Source organism: Cebidichthys violaceus, unplaced genomic scaffold (assembly GCF_023349555.1).
Source record: "Cebidichthys violaceus isolate CVI_PGR_0920_01 unplaced genomic scaffold, fCebVio1.0.p SCAF_12, whole genome shotgun sequence".
NCBI lineage: Eukaryota > Metazoa > Chordata > Actinopteri > Perciformes > Stichaeidae > Cebidichthys > Cebidichthys violaceus.
In genome coordinates this window covers 610,542-629,517 of record NW_027176285.1, presented here as the reverse complement: position 1 = coordinate 629,517, position 18,976 = coordinate 610,542, and the positions used below count along the sequence as shown (strand labels likewise).

General features: G+C 41.4%; 2 protein-coding genes across 6 annotated transcripts; both read right to left on the bottom strand.

Moving 5' to 3' along the window:
- Positions 1-3,597: 3,597 nt before the first annotated feature.
- On the bottom strand, positions 3,598-10,055 carry nt5c2l1 (5'-nucleotidase, cytosolic II, like 1). Of its 2 annotated transcripts, XM_068705780.1 has the most exons (18): positions 9,812-10,054; positions 8,735-8,808; positions 8,453-8,570; positions 7,705-7,800; positions 7,100-7,191; positions 6,874-6,931; positions 6,675-6,768; positions 6,527-6,580; positions 6,349-6,432; positions 6,212-6,241; positions 6,016-6,123; positions 5,862-5,928; positions 5,445-5,615; positions 5,312-5,363; positions 4,827-4,887; positions 4,124-4,300; positions 3,941-4,007; positions 3,598-3,854 (listed from the first exon to the last, which is right to left on the bottom strand). In XM_068705780.1, the coding sequence occupies exons 1-17, from the start codon at positions 9,871-9,873 to the stop codon at positions 3,942-3,944; spliced, it is 1,464 nt and encodes a 487-aa protein (XP_068561881.1). In that variant the 5' UTR covers positions 9,874-10,054; the 3' UTR covers positions 3,598-3,854; position 3,941. The 2 variants fall into 2 exon arrangements, with proteins under 2 accessions (XP_068561881.1, XP_068561880.1); XM_068705779.1 differs by having other exon boundaries at positions 5,312-5,615; positions 9,812-10,055.
- Positions 10,056-11,001: 946 nt separating this feature from the next.
- Positions 11,002-16,923, bottom strand: slc2a11l (solute carrier family 2 member 11, like). 4 transcript variants are annotated; one of them, XM_068705778.1, is made up of 12 exons: positions 16,851-16,923; positions 16,127-16,225; positions 15,821-15,981; positions 15,612-15,736; positions 15,403-15,532; positions 13,890-14,038; positions 13,621-13,808; positions 12,307-12,417; positions 11,970-12,071; positions 11,775-11,850; positions 11,538-11,665; positions 11,002-11,406 (listed from the first exon to the last, which is right to left on the bottom strand). In XM_068705778.1, exons 2-12 carry the CDS (start codon positions 16,142-16,144, stop codon positions 11,206-11,208), a joined length of 1,389 nt encoding a protein of 462 aa, XP_068561879.1. In that variant the 5' UTR covers positions 16,145-16,225; positions 16,851-16,923; the 3' UTR covers positions 11,002-11,205. The 4 variants fall into 4 exon arrangements, with proteins under 4 accessions (XP_068561879.1, XP_068561876.1, XP_068561878.1 ...); XM_068705775.1 differs by having other exon boundaries at positions 16,855-16,922; XM_068705777.1 differs by having other exon boundaries at positions 11,002-11,337; positions 16,855-16,922.
- Between the last annotated feature and the right edge of the window lie 2,053 nt (positions 16,924-18,976).

Genomic DNA, 18,976 nt, shown 5'->3' with positions numbered 1-18,976 from the left:
CACTGCTCCTGTGTGCGCCTCGTGTTTGAACCGTAGAGCAGAGACTGGAGAGCTGTGTTTGTTTTGATGGCTGTCAGCAGAGTCCTCCGGGGGGAATGTTTAACCACACGGCCTGTTGTTGCAAACTGCAGAAGGACACAAGTATATTATTAAAAACAGAAAGAGGACTCATCTCTCAGGCACTGCTGCAGATCAGTGTTTCAGGTGAACGAGTGGCTGTGGTGTATTAAACCCATGAGTTTAAAAGAAAACAAGTTTAGAATTTCAGAAGATGTAAAAGTGCATTTATGTGATTGCACACGGAAAGGAAGGCAAAAAGGAGACCTCAGTCACTTGACTGTGTGAAATTCTCCCCGAGTAAAGAACGTGACTTGTTTAGGCTTGCTTGCAATGCTTGCTGGGAAATCCTGGAATGTGTGGAATGGGGGACGGTGGTGCTTCTGCAGTTATCTGACTGCACAGAGCAGCAAGTATCCCGCAATGAAGCCCGACATGTCAGCGGCGCTGTTCTGAGCAGCGTGTTCATGTGCAGATCAAGCTACAGAGAATAGCAGCTAGTGAGATAATGGCGTCTGCATTTCATTAAACACATGAAACAAAGTGAGCTGTTCTGTTTCTTTCCTCTTGTGACGTGTCATTGGCCTGCTGTTGGTGACTGGGTGTGTTTTCATTACACTGTAGTTAATTAAGCTTCGTAAAAGTATGAATTCACTGTTAGACAATGTGTTGGAAAGAAGAGCTGAGCTGTATGGTTTTAATATGGAATAAAGAAGTTAAATGTATATGTTTTTAATTATTTCTGTGCTTTATGTAACATGTCTCATGAAAGAAAACTGCTGTTAATTGTCTCTGAATAAAGATGAGTCATTAAAGTTTTCAGTTTGTCATTGTTTTCTTGAAATAACTAGTCAAATTGAATGTTTAAAATAAATATATTGTTTGGCGATCAGATGTAAAAAATAAAATCAGATATAGATATAGTCAACCTGAGACCTTTATGCCGCGCTGGATTTTGCATTAAAGAATTAGAAAACTGAAGAAAAAAAAACACAAGAGCGGTATTCCTCCATAAAAAGTCTAGTATATGTTATTATGATAAAACATTGAAATTCCAGGCGTGATAACGGCCTGCTGGCTCCAGAAGAAGCAGAGCAGATAATCCTCTCATTGTGAATGAGTGAATCTTCACTGTTCTAAGATCAGTTTGATTAAATAGACTCTCAATAGTCTGGTGTTAGACCTCAGTATTGACTCCTGTAAGTGCAGCCAAACCGTGTTCAAACACACACAACTTTATTTTGACATCTGGGGGAATTTACAAAGTTTCCAATGACACCAAATACTCCAACAGAATGTTGGGAAAATGTAAATAAAGAATTATGTTTCATTGATCTAGAATATGCCTGTTTGATATAATGGCCCAGAAATAACACATTGAAAAGGTTTACAAAGCTAAATGTTTGGTCCCTATTGTGAACATGAATAGCATATATAGTTTCCATCGTTAATAAAAAGCCACAACATAAAATGTTTTTTTATATATTTCAATAGAATATGAAATCATAACCGACTCAGTTTCTCCTTGAACTTTAATATTTACACTGATACGATCACTCGTGTTTTCTGATGCATTCATTTGAAGTCGTGTTCAGGGATAAACATCAACACCTCCTCCTCCTCCTCCTCCTCCTCCTCCATGTTAATATCATCATCAGCAGTGTGATCGTTCTGTATTATTTTAAAGGAAGCAGATACTTCTGCAGAGCGACATGAAGGTGAAACTCTAAACAGCAGCGCAGAGAACCTGATACCTGTCCCACTTCTTCAGTCCAGGTATGAGAGAAGACAGCTCTTCTACCACCGTGCCTGTATGTTATTATTATTATTATTATTATTATTATTATTATTATTATTATAATAGGAGAGGAAGGAGGGGTTCTAAACGGTGTGTGTTCGTTTCTCAGGAGAGGTTTTACAACTCGAAAAGCAAGACTTGTTTACAGACTAAATAATACCAGCAGGAAGTTTATTTAGACTTGCTTCCTTGGACTTGCTTCCTAGGGTTTCTCGCAACGATTTGGTTTCCTAGGAGATTAAATGAAGACACAAAGCCTCAGTTGAATGCCCTGAATGTCTCCGCTCAGACAGGCAGCAGTTAGTCTGGTGTCAGGCTGATCATCCAGCTCCACAGCGGAGGCTTAATGCCAGCCGAAGGACCGGACACACAATCAAAGGTCTGACTGCGTTTTCAGCTCAATAAAAAACAAAGTTTAAGTCAATAACTGCATCAAAAAAGAAAGAGATGGGGACTCCTTTGTGTTACTATGTTCCATCAAACATCAGAGGTCAGAGAACTCTACGGTTAGTTTATGGACACATTGAGACAAAACACAGAGATTCACAGCAGACGACATCGTGGAGATGAGCGCTGAGGGTCTGACTGCACTACATGCAGTGGGCGGCTCCACATTTAGACTTGCCTGGAATGTTTGATTTGAAAGAATAATAGATTCTCACACATTCATATGAATTGTGTCAAGATGTCCATAGAAATGCTTGAACATTCCGCTCTTGAAAATGATTTCTTAATTTGTTCAAATCTTTCTCATTCCAGTGAGTTCAGCAGCTCACTGATGATGTTGAGTTCTCTTCTGTCTTCTCTCCGTGACTTTAGACACAGTTTAGTGTTTCCTGGCGTCAGCAGATACTCCATCATATCAAATGTGAGACTGATGCTATATTCATATGAGTGTTTCTGCAGAGGGAAAGGTGGAGCAGATGTGTCTCTCTACAGGAGCACACACACACACACACACACACACACACACACACCCAGAAGGATCTGCCCTGAGTCAGTTGAGGAGGTGATTCTCTGCCATCCAGTGGACAACAGATGTAGTACAAAAGAACAACTTGGAAGGGTCAGTTCACACAAACACAACACAAGTACACTACTTGCTCAGGTGTTGCGCTGTGTGTTCTTGAGAGGAGAGGATGTTTGCGGTGCTGAAACATTACACTTGAAAAACTTAACAGAAGCATGTTTTTCCCCAAACAGCGTCCTGGTTCCTCTGAAGAATCTACAGACCTCTGAACTACTTTCTGCAAAATAAATGTCCCTCATGAAAATGTCCATTGTGCCACTAACACAGTGATAAAATGAGTATGTGAGGATGTCCTTTAATACCAGCTGAGATCTACTAATATATATATATATATATATATATATATATATATATATATATACACACACACATACATATACACTGTGTGTTTTGTCAAAGCTGTTGTACTTCAATGAAAACAAATAGTATGAATAATTTATTGAAATGATTCAGAAGTTTTGCTTCACAAACAACAAAAGAAGTCACTTCCTAAAAACCACAACACAAACAGATATATGTATATATATATATATATATATATATATATATATATATATATATGTGTGTATATATATACACATATATATATATATATGTGTATATATATATATATATATATATGTGTATATATATATATATACACATATATATATATATATATATATATATATATATATATATATATATATATATATATATATATATAATACATATAACAACAGATTAACACTCATATATACAGTAACCCTTAATCTGCTTCAGCTTTCAATCCCCAAAGCTCGTTACATGGCATAGCACTTCACATCCACTAGGTGGAGCAATATGTTAGTTTATTGTTTCCGTAAAGGAGGCGCGTCATGGCTGCAACAACACCTTTATACAAGCACCGGTACAAACAGTCAACGATTCAGCTGATAGTCCCTCTCTTCACGTGTTCTTTTGAAACATGTCGGCCAGCTGTGTTCAGCGCTGCGAGAGAAAGACGACAACAAACCATCAACACAATCCAGTAAAGAACAAGAGCGGTTCATCTTCTGCAACGTGATGACGCGAACCTCAGGTCCTGCTCATGGTGCGAGCGAGCTCTGATGAGGCAAAGTCCGCCGCTGATTCGTGAGGCATCTGAAAGAGTTCATGAGATGAAGGATGAGCTTCATGACACATTATGAAAGAACGCAGATTTGTTTTGTGTGCAGGCATGTGTATGGGTGAGAGGGGGGGGGGGGGGGGGGGCTGACCAGGACTGGGGGAGCCATGAAGAGGTAATTAAAGGGGTAGTGCATCAGGTTGATGCAGGTGGAGGAGTATAGGTCAGCGTAACGCAGCAGCTGGCTGGCGAACAGCGTCTGTCTGGCGCCGCTGCGCAGTAGGCTGCCCATCTGTCCGTAAGACATGTCCATCCTGTAGGTCAGCACCTGCAGACAGACAACAGACGCATCAGCAGAGACACCTGGACCGAGTGTTGAAGTGGTTGGTTTTTGTAGCACGAGCTGTTCTAGCCTCATGTGAGTTCGCTAACCCACGAGCACATTGTCTGCTTCACAGACTGTGTTGTTTACAGAACAATGTGTTCCTGCAAGTAGTTCAGTCTGATGAGCAGGTAATACACACATGCCAAAGGCTCTAGATAACTGTGTTTTATACGTATAATATCAGTGTGCATTTTGCATGTGGACAGAGCTATTTATTTGTTTTTCATGAAAGTTGCAAAGATGCAAAAATACAATTATGTTTTGTGGTTTTTGTATGTAAGTTTCAACAAGGAGGACCCTAGTTTAGGAAATGAACTATTGCAAAAAACTGTAAAACGTCTGAAACACAACTGCTGTTGTAAACCTCCTTAAACCAAGGCAACAGAAGCCGTTGTTTCTTAAAGTAGACACACGTTCAAGAACGACATTTCTTGCAATCAGTGGGAAAACGCTTCAACGCAGAGCTCACCTTCATTCTGGTCTGAATGGCCCGGATGTCGGGACACTCCTGACTGCCGCTGTCCAGGTGCCTTCAGACCACCAACGCAAAAACAATTCAGTCATGTAGAAAGTGAACATTTAAATCCTGATGTCACGGCAATAACGTCAGTCAAACCTTGTAAATGTTAAGTGTCACATGTTGCAACTTAAAACATCAATATTCTAAAAATCAATCAATTGTGTGTTAATCACTAATAATGATGTGTTTGTTTTTATTAATATGTGTACATGCACTACAGCAGATGATGATATACAAATTATGAATGACTAAAAGTATACTTAACTAATGACTTTACAAATGATATAATAATGTTTTATTTCATTTTTAGGGTATAATTGATAAATCATAGATGATAGTGAATTCATCAATTCCACTTTTCATGAGTTCAGGTGCCGTTTCTGAACTTCATGAACATTGAATACGTGTTGTTCATGGAGGCCAGAGTGACTCACTTGTAAAGTTCGGCTAAGAAGACGTCGAGACGTTTCAGCTCCTCGAACAGATCTGCAAAAACCCAGAAAGTCACCCAGAGTTTGAGGAGATCAAAATGAACTGACGGAGACGACGGTGTCTCCTCGCTCTTACGTTTCTTCTCGTCCCACACTTGTAGCTCCTTGGTGAGCTCCGGTACGACGAGGAAGGTCCTCCAGCCCTGACGCTTCTTAGATTTGAGGATGTCTCCAAAGATGTGGTCGCCGACGTAGAGGATGTCTTTACCTCTGACGTCCAGCAGATCACAGATGACGTCTGACGACCCTGCAAACAGACGTCGATTCAAGGACAGGTTTGACCTGTGTGTGTGTGTGTGTGTGTGTGTGTGTGTGTGTGTGTGTGTGTGTGTGTGTGTGTGTGTGTGTGTGTGTGTGTGTGTTCTGAACACTGCAGGGATGCTGCTTTTCTCCAGTCTGTGCTGTTTAGCGTTAAGTCTAAACCTCCATTAAAGGGAAAAATAAAAAGTGAATTAGCAGAACAATGAATAATATGAAAACAGTTGAATGTCACCTCCGGAGTAAACGGTTCCATGTTGGAGGTCGCCTGTGTACGTCCCGATCCGAAGCTTTCCTGTACCCTGCATCCCAAAATGCAACATTATTGAACCCTGCCGTGGTTTACACATTGACATGTACGTACATCTACTGTGTGAGTCTTTTCATACCGTGTCCACTTGTCTCAGCACCGTCCCCTCTGCAAAGAACAGAGGCTTTTTTGTGTCCACCACGATGAGGTCAAAGAAGGAGCGCCAGGACCTTCTCTCACTTCCAGACTGGAGATGAAGGGAATCGTTAAATTGACGTGATTCAATGAAATTGGCATTTTCTGATTATTCAAAGAAAAAGATCAAATTGTCTGACCTTGTTTTCAAGCAGGTAGTTCATAATGACCTTGATGAGGAAGGAGGACAAACATTTTGAATGTCTGCACTTTATTTTTCATATAACATGTGGTAAAGAGTGTTTAGTCATGGTTCACTCTATGTTCAGAGGCTCACCTCAGTGTAGCTGTAGTCACTGTTGGTGGCGAGGAAGACCTTGGCCACCACTTTAATCCGGGTCAAGAGCACAGGGAGATCTGGCTGTGAAAAACACACATTCATTTGTTGATTATTTCAATATTTGTTGATTATTTCTTTTCTTTTGTCATTTTGGTGCAATATCTCGTTCACTCACATCTTTGATAACGTATTTCTCTAAATTCTTGATGGTCCGGTCCTTCAGGATTCCCTTTACAGATACAGAATAACAGTGAGAGACAAAGTGTGATTATGCCAACAACGGGGGAAAAACCGCTCAAAAGAGATTTGTTCATTTAATTCACCGTGTCGTGAATGAAGTCCATTGTGTCTCGAACATCCTGGAACATGCTTCTGTAGGACATTAACAAGTCGCCGTGCTGGAAACCTGTCAGGAGGCTGGGAGACGCAGCAGAGAAAGAGTTCAATGACTAATTCAGCGGTTCATTTATAATTCATTTAAAGGAACCGTCCAGCTTTTACGAGGTAAACCAGTCCACTCACTTAGTGTATCTGGTGCATCTGGTGTAGAAGTCTACGAGGCAGGTGTAGAAGTACGTCTCTGCAGGGCGCAGGAAAGACAGCTTAGTTCCACTTTTAAGTTGCTGATATCAGAAACTAACGTATAAACGACAATATATTTGTAGTTATCAAGAGTTTGGGGTAACAAAAAGTACACAAAATATGACTATTGTGTCAAATTCAACATTTCTTCAGGTGCAACTTCTACCTGAAAGATTGAAGAGAGTGTTGAGGATGTAGAACCGGTCGGTGTCGCCTCTTTGAATGAACTTGTTGGGGTAGTAGTTGTGAATGTCTTCTCTGAGGAACACAAACACAACACGGATCAACACTGCACACACACACACACACACACACACACACACACACACTCTAACTGACTGACTGTAAACAAACGCGCTCATTATGGATTTCAGGGTTGTGTAAATCGTATGATAATTAAAAACAAACCACATTAGACAAAGTCATGTTTATCCGCTGTGTGGTTTGTAAACTAGTGAAACTGATTGATCTCAGCTGACCTTCATGCTGCAATCAGACGGACTTTTTGTTGTAATCAAGCTATCATTGAAGACGCTGATTGTCACACTCACATCCTAATGTAGAGTTTCAAATGAATCCAATCTTGTCTTAACTACTTATCTCAAGTCACCTCTAATGTGTCTTTTTAAGATGTCTTTTGTCGCTTGTTGAATTGTTATTGTTGTGTCCGTCTCTGTCTGATCTCACCTGGGTTTACAGGTGAGATGTCTGGTGTTAAACCACCATTCAGCATCATGTCTGCGCTGTATTCTGTAAAGACTTTCACTTTACCCTTTGAGGAAGCGGAAGCCATGACTGCAGACTAGAATATTTCCATTTGAATCCACCTTCAGGAGGTTCCCGAATGTGGTGTCGATCACTAAACCGCTGAGGGAGGAGGAAAAAGAAACGAAGGTTATCATGACATGAACTGTCAGTGGAAGCAGTTATGGAGGAGGCAGCCGTGTTCATTTCAGTGCTGCAGCTAGCAATTATTTTATGTATCAACCGACCTGGTGATTATTCTTTGGGAGAATTGCTTGAAATATGAAATAGTGAAAACTGCCTAAAGCCCAAGGTGATGTCAGGTTTGGCATTTTTGCTTGAAAAATGAACAATTACTGTATTATCAGTGATTGAAGATTATTAATTACGTTCAAAGGCTGATTGAGTAACTGACCAATAGTTTCAGGGGTAGTCTATTGTTTAGCTTATAATCAAAAAAATTTAAATTCTTTTTCAGGGTTTTTTCTAGTTTTTATTTGGAGTTAATTGTTTGATAATGGATTTTCCTGTCGACCCCCGTTGAAAACCAGATGTTTGATAAAGGGGCGTGTCCTTAGAGCTTACAAATGTGTTTCGTCTGTTACATCATCCATACAATATATCAACTTGTGTCTTTCCCAAATTGTTTTGCCCGAACAAGAGACAAATAAAGGACAAATGACTTTAATTTCTTCTTCTCTGTCTGCAGTACCTCCGATGCATTCGTTACTTTATTGATGAATTCTCCTCAGTTAGAGGTCGATTTAAAACCAACCGTGTGGGGAAGCTGGGGTCGTATGTGTAGCGCAGAAGCTCATGAGGGTATCCAACAGACACCATTCTGTCTCTTATCAGCTCAAAGCCAAGGCTCTCGTAGTCAGGGGACTTATACACTGCAACACACACACACACACACACACGCGCATCATCAGCATAAAGTCAGTGAATCTTGCCCAGCCAATTAAAGAGAAACATACGACAGAGTTCTGATCTGTAACCTCCTCATTGTGTCACAGCACCTCACACACACACACACACAGGTCGGTCTGGTACATACTTGCCATCGTGTAGTCCATGTCAAATCCATAGCACTGGATGTTTTCCAGGGTCACAGTTCTGTTGACGAACACCCTGTGAGGAAACACAACGCACAGCTGAAGTCTGCAGGCGCTCCATCAAACACGTTTCAGCAGTAGACCTAATGGGTTGATTGCACAGGACTGATGAGGCTGATTCAGGATTGGTATGCTGTAGTTCTTGTTTGTATCGGTCTCTTCTCACAGGTGTTCTGTGGGCCTGAGGGGAAGACGTCCTCTAAGGTGAAGGACCTTTAGTTGTTGTTGTTTTAAAGTCAAGTTGTGTTGCCTCTCTGTGACATTATAAGGTTTACTTTAATGGCTCTTTTCCATCACTGTCAAATTCAGGATTTTTCATCAACATTTTGACCTCAATGACCTTGTTGTAGTTTTAGCCCCTGGGCTCCTGCTCCTACAGCAGAGGTGGAGCTGGGTGGAGGGTGGAGATGTTATCACTGCCCCAACTATCTAGTAAAAGGACCCAGGCTGTATTTTCTAACAGTGCGTTGTGTTGACCGGTGTAACTGTGGTTTCCTGTGGCACTTGCTCCCAGATGCTGCTCTTTATCAGTGACACCCTGACACACAGAGAGAATTATCTGTAGCACCTCCAGTCTGCAGGGCCCCAGTCCCATCCTTCCCCAGCGGCTCATAGATATAAGGTTACTGTAAATAATTAACCTGCGAGCTCTTGTTTTAAGCTGTGCTGCTGCTGAGCTCCTGAGGATGCTCCTGTGTGCTCCTGATGCAGGAGCGCTCACCACAGCGTCTGCTGATTAAAGGGTCTAGTGATGGGGAGCAAACCGTCAGAGGATGGAGTTGAGGATGTTCAGAAAGCACTTGTGACAAACACCAATTATTTGAAATAGTAATAGCCTTAGTGTGATGACTTGTCATGACAGTAGCTCCTCACCTGGTGTTGTGACCAATGAGACACAGACATTACAACAACAACTCATGACAAAACTTGTAAAAGTGTTATGTTAGTGAAAGCAGTAGTGCTGTTGTTAACTTCAGAGCATATCAATGTATCCCATTGATGTAATCAAATGGACTCACATTTGGTCAAAGCTTCTCTTCACCTTGGGCTCATCAGAGGGGGTTCTGGGGTCTGGGTCCATTGCGCCCTTCAAATGTTCAGCAAACCCTCACTCCTGTGAGCTGTATTCACACGTCTGCGTCTCGACACTTTTTTCACCTAATTTCACCCACATTTTGAAGGCGTGGACGTGCGTGTTTCCCTCTCGTTTATGCGCAAGCAGAAACTCCTCCCTGTGGCTGTTTGCTGGTTGGTGATGTAAACGGAGACGCATCCAGCCTCTCGCCTTCAGCGTTTGTCACGCACTCGTCCTGCGAGACATTTGGCTTTGAACGTGCAGATTGTGTTATCGGAGGCGCACACATGTGCCGGGGCTGCACGCCTGCGTAATACAGCTAGAAGTGTCCCGATGAAAGTCTGTCCCGCCTTGACCCGAACACCTCAGATGTGTTCATAAAGTACAACTTGTCAGATAATTGAATCGTTTGTCTTTCAGTTTTAGTTTCAGTTTTAGTTTCACACTATCTACAGATATGTGGATCAGAATCAGAGCAAAGGTCAAAGCTCGATGTCTATGTATGCACATCCAACGGAAACATGCAGGATTAATGGTGTCACGAGACAAGGCTTTGCTGATTTATTGGAGATTGAAGACTGTCTTGTGTTTTATTGTGATGATTTAAAGGCTTCACTTTGTACATCTTCACGTCTGATAAGTTCTTCTTTATTTGTATTTTGTATTTCTTTAAGTTCTGGAGACATTCTTTCTGTACAGTCTAATGTTTTATGTAAGAAGTTATAGCCTGTCTGACAGCTGTTGTTTCACCATTAGGTCCTTTACTGTGAGCAGGGACCTTTATGAGCATGATTAAAAAAATGACATTATTAACCAACTGCACTTTATTAGGCATGTGCTGTCGGTGTGAGATTACTCTATTATAATAAAGGATTATAATAACTAATGCAAAGGTGTTTAAACTGATAGTGTTGCTAATCTATGACAGCATGTATTGTATGATGACAGCTAGTAAAATAGGCCGTTAATCTTTAGGGTAAAGCAGCACAGCCAGCTGTAAACACACACTAGCCAGAGCTTCCACCATGGAGACCTCACTGATAACCAGAGATAAAGACGAACACGGCCTCTCAAATGAGAGTTCACACTGAAACACAAACTGATGTCACAATGAAAGCAATAAAAGACCAGTCATAAAAGACAGTGACGCCACCTTTATTAATTAATGTCGTGCTGCAGTGTTCACACAGCTGACTTTACACAATTGACTGTAATTATATGATTGAACTATATGAGTTGTATCTTGTGTTTGAATTTAAATCTTCTCTGTGATATATAACGTGACGTCTTCAAGCTAAATGTGTCTCCTTTGACACGTTACGACCCGGTGAAAAATGGTCACAGTTTGGTGTCGTCGGGTTTCTGTTCAGTCTTGCTCTGCGATCTCTCTCCTCCAGATCTGCAGTGCATCCTCTGAAACTCCGCAGCAATCTCCAGCGCTGTCAGATTCTTGGTCTCAGGGACGTTGATCTTCACGTACAGCGCACAGGCGGCGCAGAAAAACAGGAATATGAGAAAACAGAAGTATTGCAGTTTCTCCTGGAAAGAAAGCGTGTTTGGGGACATTTATGAATCGCTTTGAGTGAAGCATTTCATTCTGAGTTCACCTGAATCATCATGAGTAATTGTGTCTACTGGCCTCTAGTCCATGTAGATAATAATGTGCTCACCACTAAGAAAGGGAAAAGTATCCCCAGCAAAAACATGAGTGTCCAGCTTATCGTGCAGGCCAAGGTGTTCCCAGCCGATTTGAACGGCTGAGTTAACATTTCTGATGGAAGAGGAGCTGATACTCCAGCTGAGGGTCAGGAACACAGGAGAGATGGATACACTACAGCAAGATGCAATCATTGCTGAATACTGACATGGAAATCCTTGATAAATCAGATATTGAGTGACAAACATACCTGGTCCCCCGGCAAAAAAGAAAATGAACAAGAAAACAAGGAACATGCTGCAGTACGGCATCCAGGAAAAGTGACTCTGAGGAAAATGAAAAGTTGGCTTGTTTGAGTTTATGGGTTATTTGCTCGTCATCTTTTAACCATCAACACATGCAGACATACATGCTGCTGACGGTGTCTTGTTTTGTGGTGACTCACTTGCAGGTTCAGAGTGACGGTGAGGAGGATCAGTGTTGCAGACATTCCCATGTATCCTCTGAACAGCAGGACTTTCTTGCCTGTATTCTCGACAATCATGAACTGCAACGTCAAAACACATTTACAGCATTTAACCACAGAGGGGCGCTCTAACTATACACTGGAACAGGTATCACAGACGGAGACGCGTTCGAGAGAAGAGGAAAGCTTTTTGTTTCATAATTGTTTTCCCAAATCAGAAAAATAAATAGTAGAAAAACACGACATCTGCGTCAACATGTCTGAGGGATGTTATACTCAAAATTCATAGTCATAGACGTACATAAATGAGACTTACACAGGCTGCAGAGGTGGCCAGCTCACACAGCCCTGTTCCCATGTTGGCGTAACGTAACTGGTGTTCTGGGATTCCTGCCTCACGAAACACATCATAAGAATAAAAGTACACCTGGAGAGAAGTATTTAAATAAGAACCAAATCACAAGTCTATTTGAAAGCCTCTTAAATATTGAAATGTTCACGTTCCTAGTTTTTATTTTATTTAAACATGTACAACAGGATTCAGAGCAGAGTGCAGAGAGAGGCGGTAGTGGGGTGTTGTCATGTTTCTATTATTTAAAGTACATATCCTCATTTAAAAGTCTGGTCTGCTTGGAATGGGAAAGTGGGGCTTTCGTGGAAAATTAAGCATTAATTCCAACTTGAGTTCAGTCCCCATATTTTTTGGTTTGACTGTTCAAATCATTCAAAACTCATCAAATAGACGTCCAGAATGTAAGAATAAGAACTCTTTAGGCACATAGAAATAAGATTCATTGAGATTCTTTAGGGTTCAGGGTGTCCTGATGAAAACTGAAAGGCGTTTTTTATTTGAAGTTTTTTTAGGTGAGAAGATTAATACCACTTACATATCCAGTAAACATGTAGCTACAACTACAGCCGGCAGGAGGTTAGCTTAGCTTAGCACAACGACTAGAACAGGAGGAAACAGCTGGAAGTGAACCATCCTACTAATTCATTCTCCACACATAGTATTTACTTTACTTCATTTGCGCAAAGGACAAAAATCACATTCAGTGTTTTAGTTGTTTATGTAGCAAATAGTCCGTTTGACGTTTCTCTTTTGGTTGAGTGAGCTTTAGAGGAGCTGGTTGGTGGATTTTGTTACGTTGAGAAGGAGCCAAGCGGTTTAAACCTTCCAGTCATTGTGCTAAGCTAAACGGCTCTTAGGTTTAGCCTCATATTTAAGGGACTGACATGAGAGTGATACGTTTCATCTTATCTATAACTCTCTCTCTGAATGTCGACCTTCCTGTCAATCGTCTTGGCCTTTAATGTGTACAAATAGTCTCAAAGAACCATTTGGGTTTACAGCCTCAACATGGTGCCATTCAGTCCAACATGTATCTTCTGCCATAATCTTATATCTACAGCTGTCTAAATAACACAGCTGTATGTTAACACAGACTGAAAGCCTCAATTGTACTCAACACTTTAACAATGCAGGTAACAGCTCTCATCATTGGTAAACACAGGGATTATGCGGATCATTAATTCTACATTACCTATTTCAGTTTACACACAGGAACGTACTGTATCCCAAAGTGCAGTTAAGGTTTTACTAATCCTGTGTAAACCAGTGTTCACTCACGCTGCTGATGCCACAGAGCTGCATCGTGACGAAGAGAACGATGATGGTGAGGAGCTGCCAGCGGAGTGTTTGCTTCTGGATCAGCTCCATCACTGAGTGGTTACGAACGCTCTGCAAGGCAGCCTTCTCCTCCAGCATCTCCTCCACAGCCCCGCTGTAGTCATGTTTGCCCCATAGCCTCCGTAGAGCTATAGGGGAGGGTGACAACAAAGATTAAAGTGATAACGACTCTCCAGACCATTATCTTTGCCAGAAAGTCTGTCTCACACCTTCGTCGCAGGCCCGGCGGTCTCCTCTGTACAGCAGCAGGAAGCTAGGAGACTCTGGCAGGAAGGGCAGGGTGGCGAGCTGGAGTAGCGCTGTGAAACCAGTGAAAGCAAGCAGCCAGGGCCACCTCTCCCGTGTGCCAAGCAGCTCACTGCAAGGGCAATGTCATCATGCAACAATTGAGCTATCACAGAGCAATAGACCGCTGTGCTCACTAAGCCTCACTGGTTACGTGTTTTGTCTTTTCTAGGACCCTTGCTGAAGGGGGTAGCACATCCTGGGTCATATGTTTCCAGTTTTCAGTCCGTCGTTCCGATCAATAATATTAACATTGTACGGCCTATTAACCAGTGAGGTCTGGGAACACAGTAAAATCACGTAAAATAAATGGTTATTACAGTGTTACAACTTGTTGCAATGATGCTCCAAAACCTTGAAAATAAGACCCAAGTTGTAAACGACACCACCATGCCAGTGGCCAGTTAGAACTAAATGCAACATCAGCATGCTAACATGCTAACAATGACCATGCTAACATGCTGATGTTCAGCAGGTATAATGTTTACGACGTTCATCGTCTTAGTGTCCCTGCTCTGAGGTCATGTCATTATTTGCGTTTGCTGTTTTACTTAGTTACTCATCTCCTGCTGTTTCAGATTCTTCTTCTTTCTGCTTTTTTGAGGTTTATTGGCAGTTGGCAAACAATGAATTGGTGCAATACCACCACTAACTTGTATGCAGTGTGGACCAGGATGTCTAGTACTTATCTCTCCTGTTGTCTCAGATCATTTCACATCCTGCCTTTGTGTGTTTTCCCACCAGCTTTGATTGTCTGACTTTAAGTGTTGTTCAAGCATTTGTTTCCTTCCTGTCCGGCTCTCCAAACTGTGACACTTAGTGCAGCATTCTACCATTACCATCAAATACAAAGTACAATTAAGGCTGCTGGGAATGTTACAATCAAATGAATCAAATTAAAAATGTTGAACTGACGGTGTTAGATACAAAAGTGATTCATCCAGTCTGGATCAAAGCGGTGGACGGTCTGTGGCTAAAATGCTAAATATTCCTTTTTTCCATTAAAGAATTGTATCTCCAAAATCAATATTCAGAAATAACTGATATAACTTGGCTTGTATACGGTGTGTTTTTTATATGTTGAATGTTTGAACTCTGGTCAGACGTTTCATCACACTGTTTTATGGGGTGACTTCAACAGGCCAAGTAATGTTGCAGTGGGTGAGCAGGCAAGCTTTATGGCAATCAACAATATCCCTACAACTTGTATTATTCATATCAACATGGAATACTTTCATTTTCCCAAAACAGACATCCCTTAAGTGTTTTCTTCAGAGTTTGCAGAACATGTACTGTATCGCAGCATACAAGATTTCATCCATGTCGCCCCCTCCAGAGAACACACAATGGGTCTCTATGAGACATGTGAGCCGTCATTTGAACCTACCACCCAACCCCTTACTTGACTTACAGTATCCATGACGCCGGCCACCTCACCTGATCCCCAGCAGCTGACCACTGAACTTCCCCAAGGAGAGGAAGGTAGCGGGGGTCACGCCCACCATCCCTCGCAGGTTCTTGGGGGCGCATTCAATAATGTACATGGTGTGAGCTGCAAGATTGACTCCTAGAGGCGAACAATAGGGAAGCATACGTTTGAGGAGTCAGTAACGTAGAAGTACTGTCAAAATGAGTTATAGGTTCACCTGAATTGATGCCGTAGAGAAATCGTCCCACAATGATCATCTCAAAAGACGTGGCTCTTTGGCTCAAGAGCATCAACACCGCTCCACTTATAGCCACACAGTTGCTAAACAGGAGGGTTTGCTTTCTGTGGGACAGGAAGACAGAGGCTCTGTTAAACCCAGAGGCCCAAACAAAAGGTTTGATGACTTTTCTGTTCATTTCCAATGACCTGCCATATTTAGAGATGAGCTGCCCGGACACCAGCGACCCCAGTAACCCCCCGATGCAGAAAATGGACACGGTGAAGGACCAGATGAGAGACACCTGCCACTGGTCCAAGGAGACGCTGTATCTCTGTAGACATGTTTGGTTTACCAGCTCCTTTATAAACTGCAATAATCACATTCACATTTTAAGTTTAGTCATGCAAGCATAATATTGTGTATCAAGTGTTTTGTTCATATAGTCATCTTCACAGCTGTATGAAGACAGTTCCTGACAGTTCACCATGATTCATCTTTAGTGTTTCACTCACAGCAGAGGGGGAGGTCATCACAGATGCACAGAATCCATATTGAAATGTCCCACCGATGCCAGCGACAAAAATGGCAGCAATTAAAATGGGACTGTCTCCCTGCAGAAATGAAACATGTGAACAGTTATAGTGATGAATGGCATACATGTCTAAATTTAATTTGATATCAAACATGCTGGATCATCAAAGCTACTTTCACTTTTACTTAAATCTTACATTTGTCAGTGTCTGTTAAATGTGTCATGTTGGTTATGTTGCTTCTGCAAGCTACAGCAAACACTCTTACTACTTAAAACACTCTGAATACTTAAAACTCTGAATACTTAAAACACTCTTAATACTTAAAACACTCTTACTACTTAAAACACTCTTACTACTTAAAACACTCTAAATACTTAAAACACTCTTACTACTTAAAACACTCTGAATACTTAAAACTCTGAATACTTAAAACACTCTTAATACTTAAAACACTCTGAATACTTAAAACTCTGAATACTTAAAACACTCTTAATACTTAAAACACTCTTAATACTTAAAACACTCTTACTACTTAAAACACTCTTACTACTTAAAACACTTTGAATACTTAAAACTCTGAATACTTAAAACACTCTAAATACTTAAAACACTCTTACTACTTAAAACACTCTTACTTAATACAGCTTATTCCAAACCTATACCCACAGAAACACAAGAGATGCACCGTATTCTTAAATCTTACCTACCAGGAGTGATAAGTACTGAGTTTTAGGTCTGGTTGTTGTCATGTCTACATTACACTGGTGCAGAGGAAGTTTAACTCCACACTGAAATGATTAACTATATACTACACAAACTATGTTGTAAGAGTGTGTGTGTGTGTGTGTGTGTGTGTGTGTGTGTGTGTGTGTGTGTGTGTGTGTGTGTGTGTGTGTGTGTGTGTGTGTGTGTGAGTAGAATTGCTGTGTGGATTTGTTTGCTTAAGGATTTTGTTTGATGATGAAAGACCTGACAGACCGGACTAAATAGAAATAGTCGGACCACAAACAAGAGTACAGAGTACAGGTCGATTTTCATTTCGATCAAATCATTTCCCAAAATTCAATTGAACTATTTCCTTTTTAAGGTGCCTGAATTCTTCTGATAATCCTCCACACATCACTAGCTGGAAACCTGGTGGATTTGTTCTATTACCAAAGTTGGACCGATAGAGATTTGACAATCTTACCAAATTTCATGGCAATCTTTTCAATATCTGTTGGGAAGTTTCACTCAAAACTGCAAATGTCCTCATGGTGGGTAGAATAAAAGTCAGGGGGTCACCAATGTCTTTAGGATTCAGTCAGTCAGGGGATCTTGAGTAGTCAACATTAGTGAGTATTGTCTTTTCCTTTTGGAAATATGTCTTCGGCCTCTTGACTGGCTGTAAACGATGCTAAAAGTGCTGGGTTGGTTGAATTCCAGAAAGCGTCTGATCAGGTGAAAGACATCCTGGTGAAGAAGCTAAAAAGTGCCGCCCTACTTCTTCAGAGTCAGAGGGAGGGAAACAACAGAGAACAAAGGGAAAAAATGAGGGCACTGAGAGGAGAGTGAGAAATATTGGGATGTGCTTCATTGTGTTTGGGAGGGTAAAGTGAGACCAGACGCTGATTATAAATGGGAACTGGAGTAAATGCTGCACCTGCCAAAGGCAGGGGAGAAGGATGACTGGTTTTATAGCCACTGAAAAGCAAAAGGAAATGGAAAAGCCTGAAATTGGATCACAAAAGAGCCAAGCAAAATCCTCAGTCGTGAAACTGATACATCATAGATCTAACCCGCCACAAGTTACGCTTTCCTATTTTCAAAAGACAAAACGGACCCTCGATGAGGCGGATGATTTTGTTTTTAGCCACCTGCTAATGTCAGACAAAATTACATCACTTGTATAAAACTCCTTACACTGCACATTTTACAAAGATCTGGATCAGTAACAATGTACACAAATACCAGCTGTTCAACTGCAAATCAGCTGAACATCGCCAACTTTACTGTTGGATAGAAGTTCTTTTGAGCAGCTGGGAGTCTATTCGTCAGGCCTCACACTGAACAAAACACAGATATGTGTGTGTGTGTGTGTGTGTGTGTGTGTGTGTGTGTGTGTGTGTGTGTGTGTGTGTGCTCTTCTTTTTAAAGCGTCCCATCGACCAAGCAGTGACTGAACCTGTATCGCAACATCTGAACATCAGCTGTGCACAGACGCTAATAAAGTGAGGCAGAGCAAAGTTGGTTTTTGACCAGCTCATGCCTGTATTGAAGCCCAATGCCTTTAGGATGAGTGCAGTACACCGGATCATCCACCAGATGGAGGCACAAACCATTTTGTCACATGTGTGGCTGAGGATAGGCTGTTCATGGCTGCAGGAGGCAGAGTGCAAATGAATACATTTGGCTGGAATTGACTCAGAAATCATCCAGAGACATTGTGTGTTCATTAAAACTCTGATATGCCCTCCAACATCACAAAACGACATAATCGCTTCACTTCACCGTGGAAGTTTGTTTTCGTGTTACTTTGTAGTGCAACTGATATGAGAGTCACTTACTGTACTGACTCTACTTGTACTTGTTTTCGATACTTGCGCCTGGCTGTGAGGTGAGAAACCTGGTGTTTTGTGGTAATTGGTGAGCTGATTGAGCCCCAGCTTAATGGAAATGCAACATTTATCACTGCAGTACATCTGTACTGAAGTCAGCCTGCTACACTCTTTCATTACCTTCCTGGAGACAGACGAGACAAATGTTAAATGTCGCTTCAGCATCGTCATGTTATTCATTTTTCCATTACAATTATCAACATGGCATTTAGTGTTATCTCAGCACTTATAG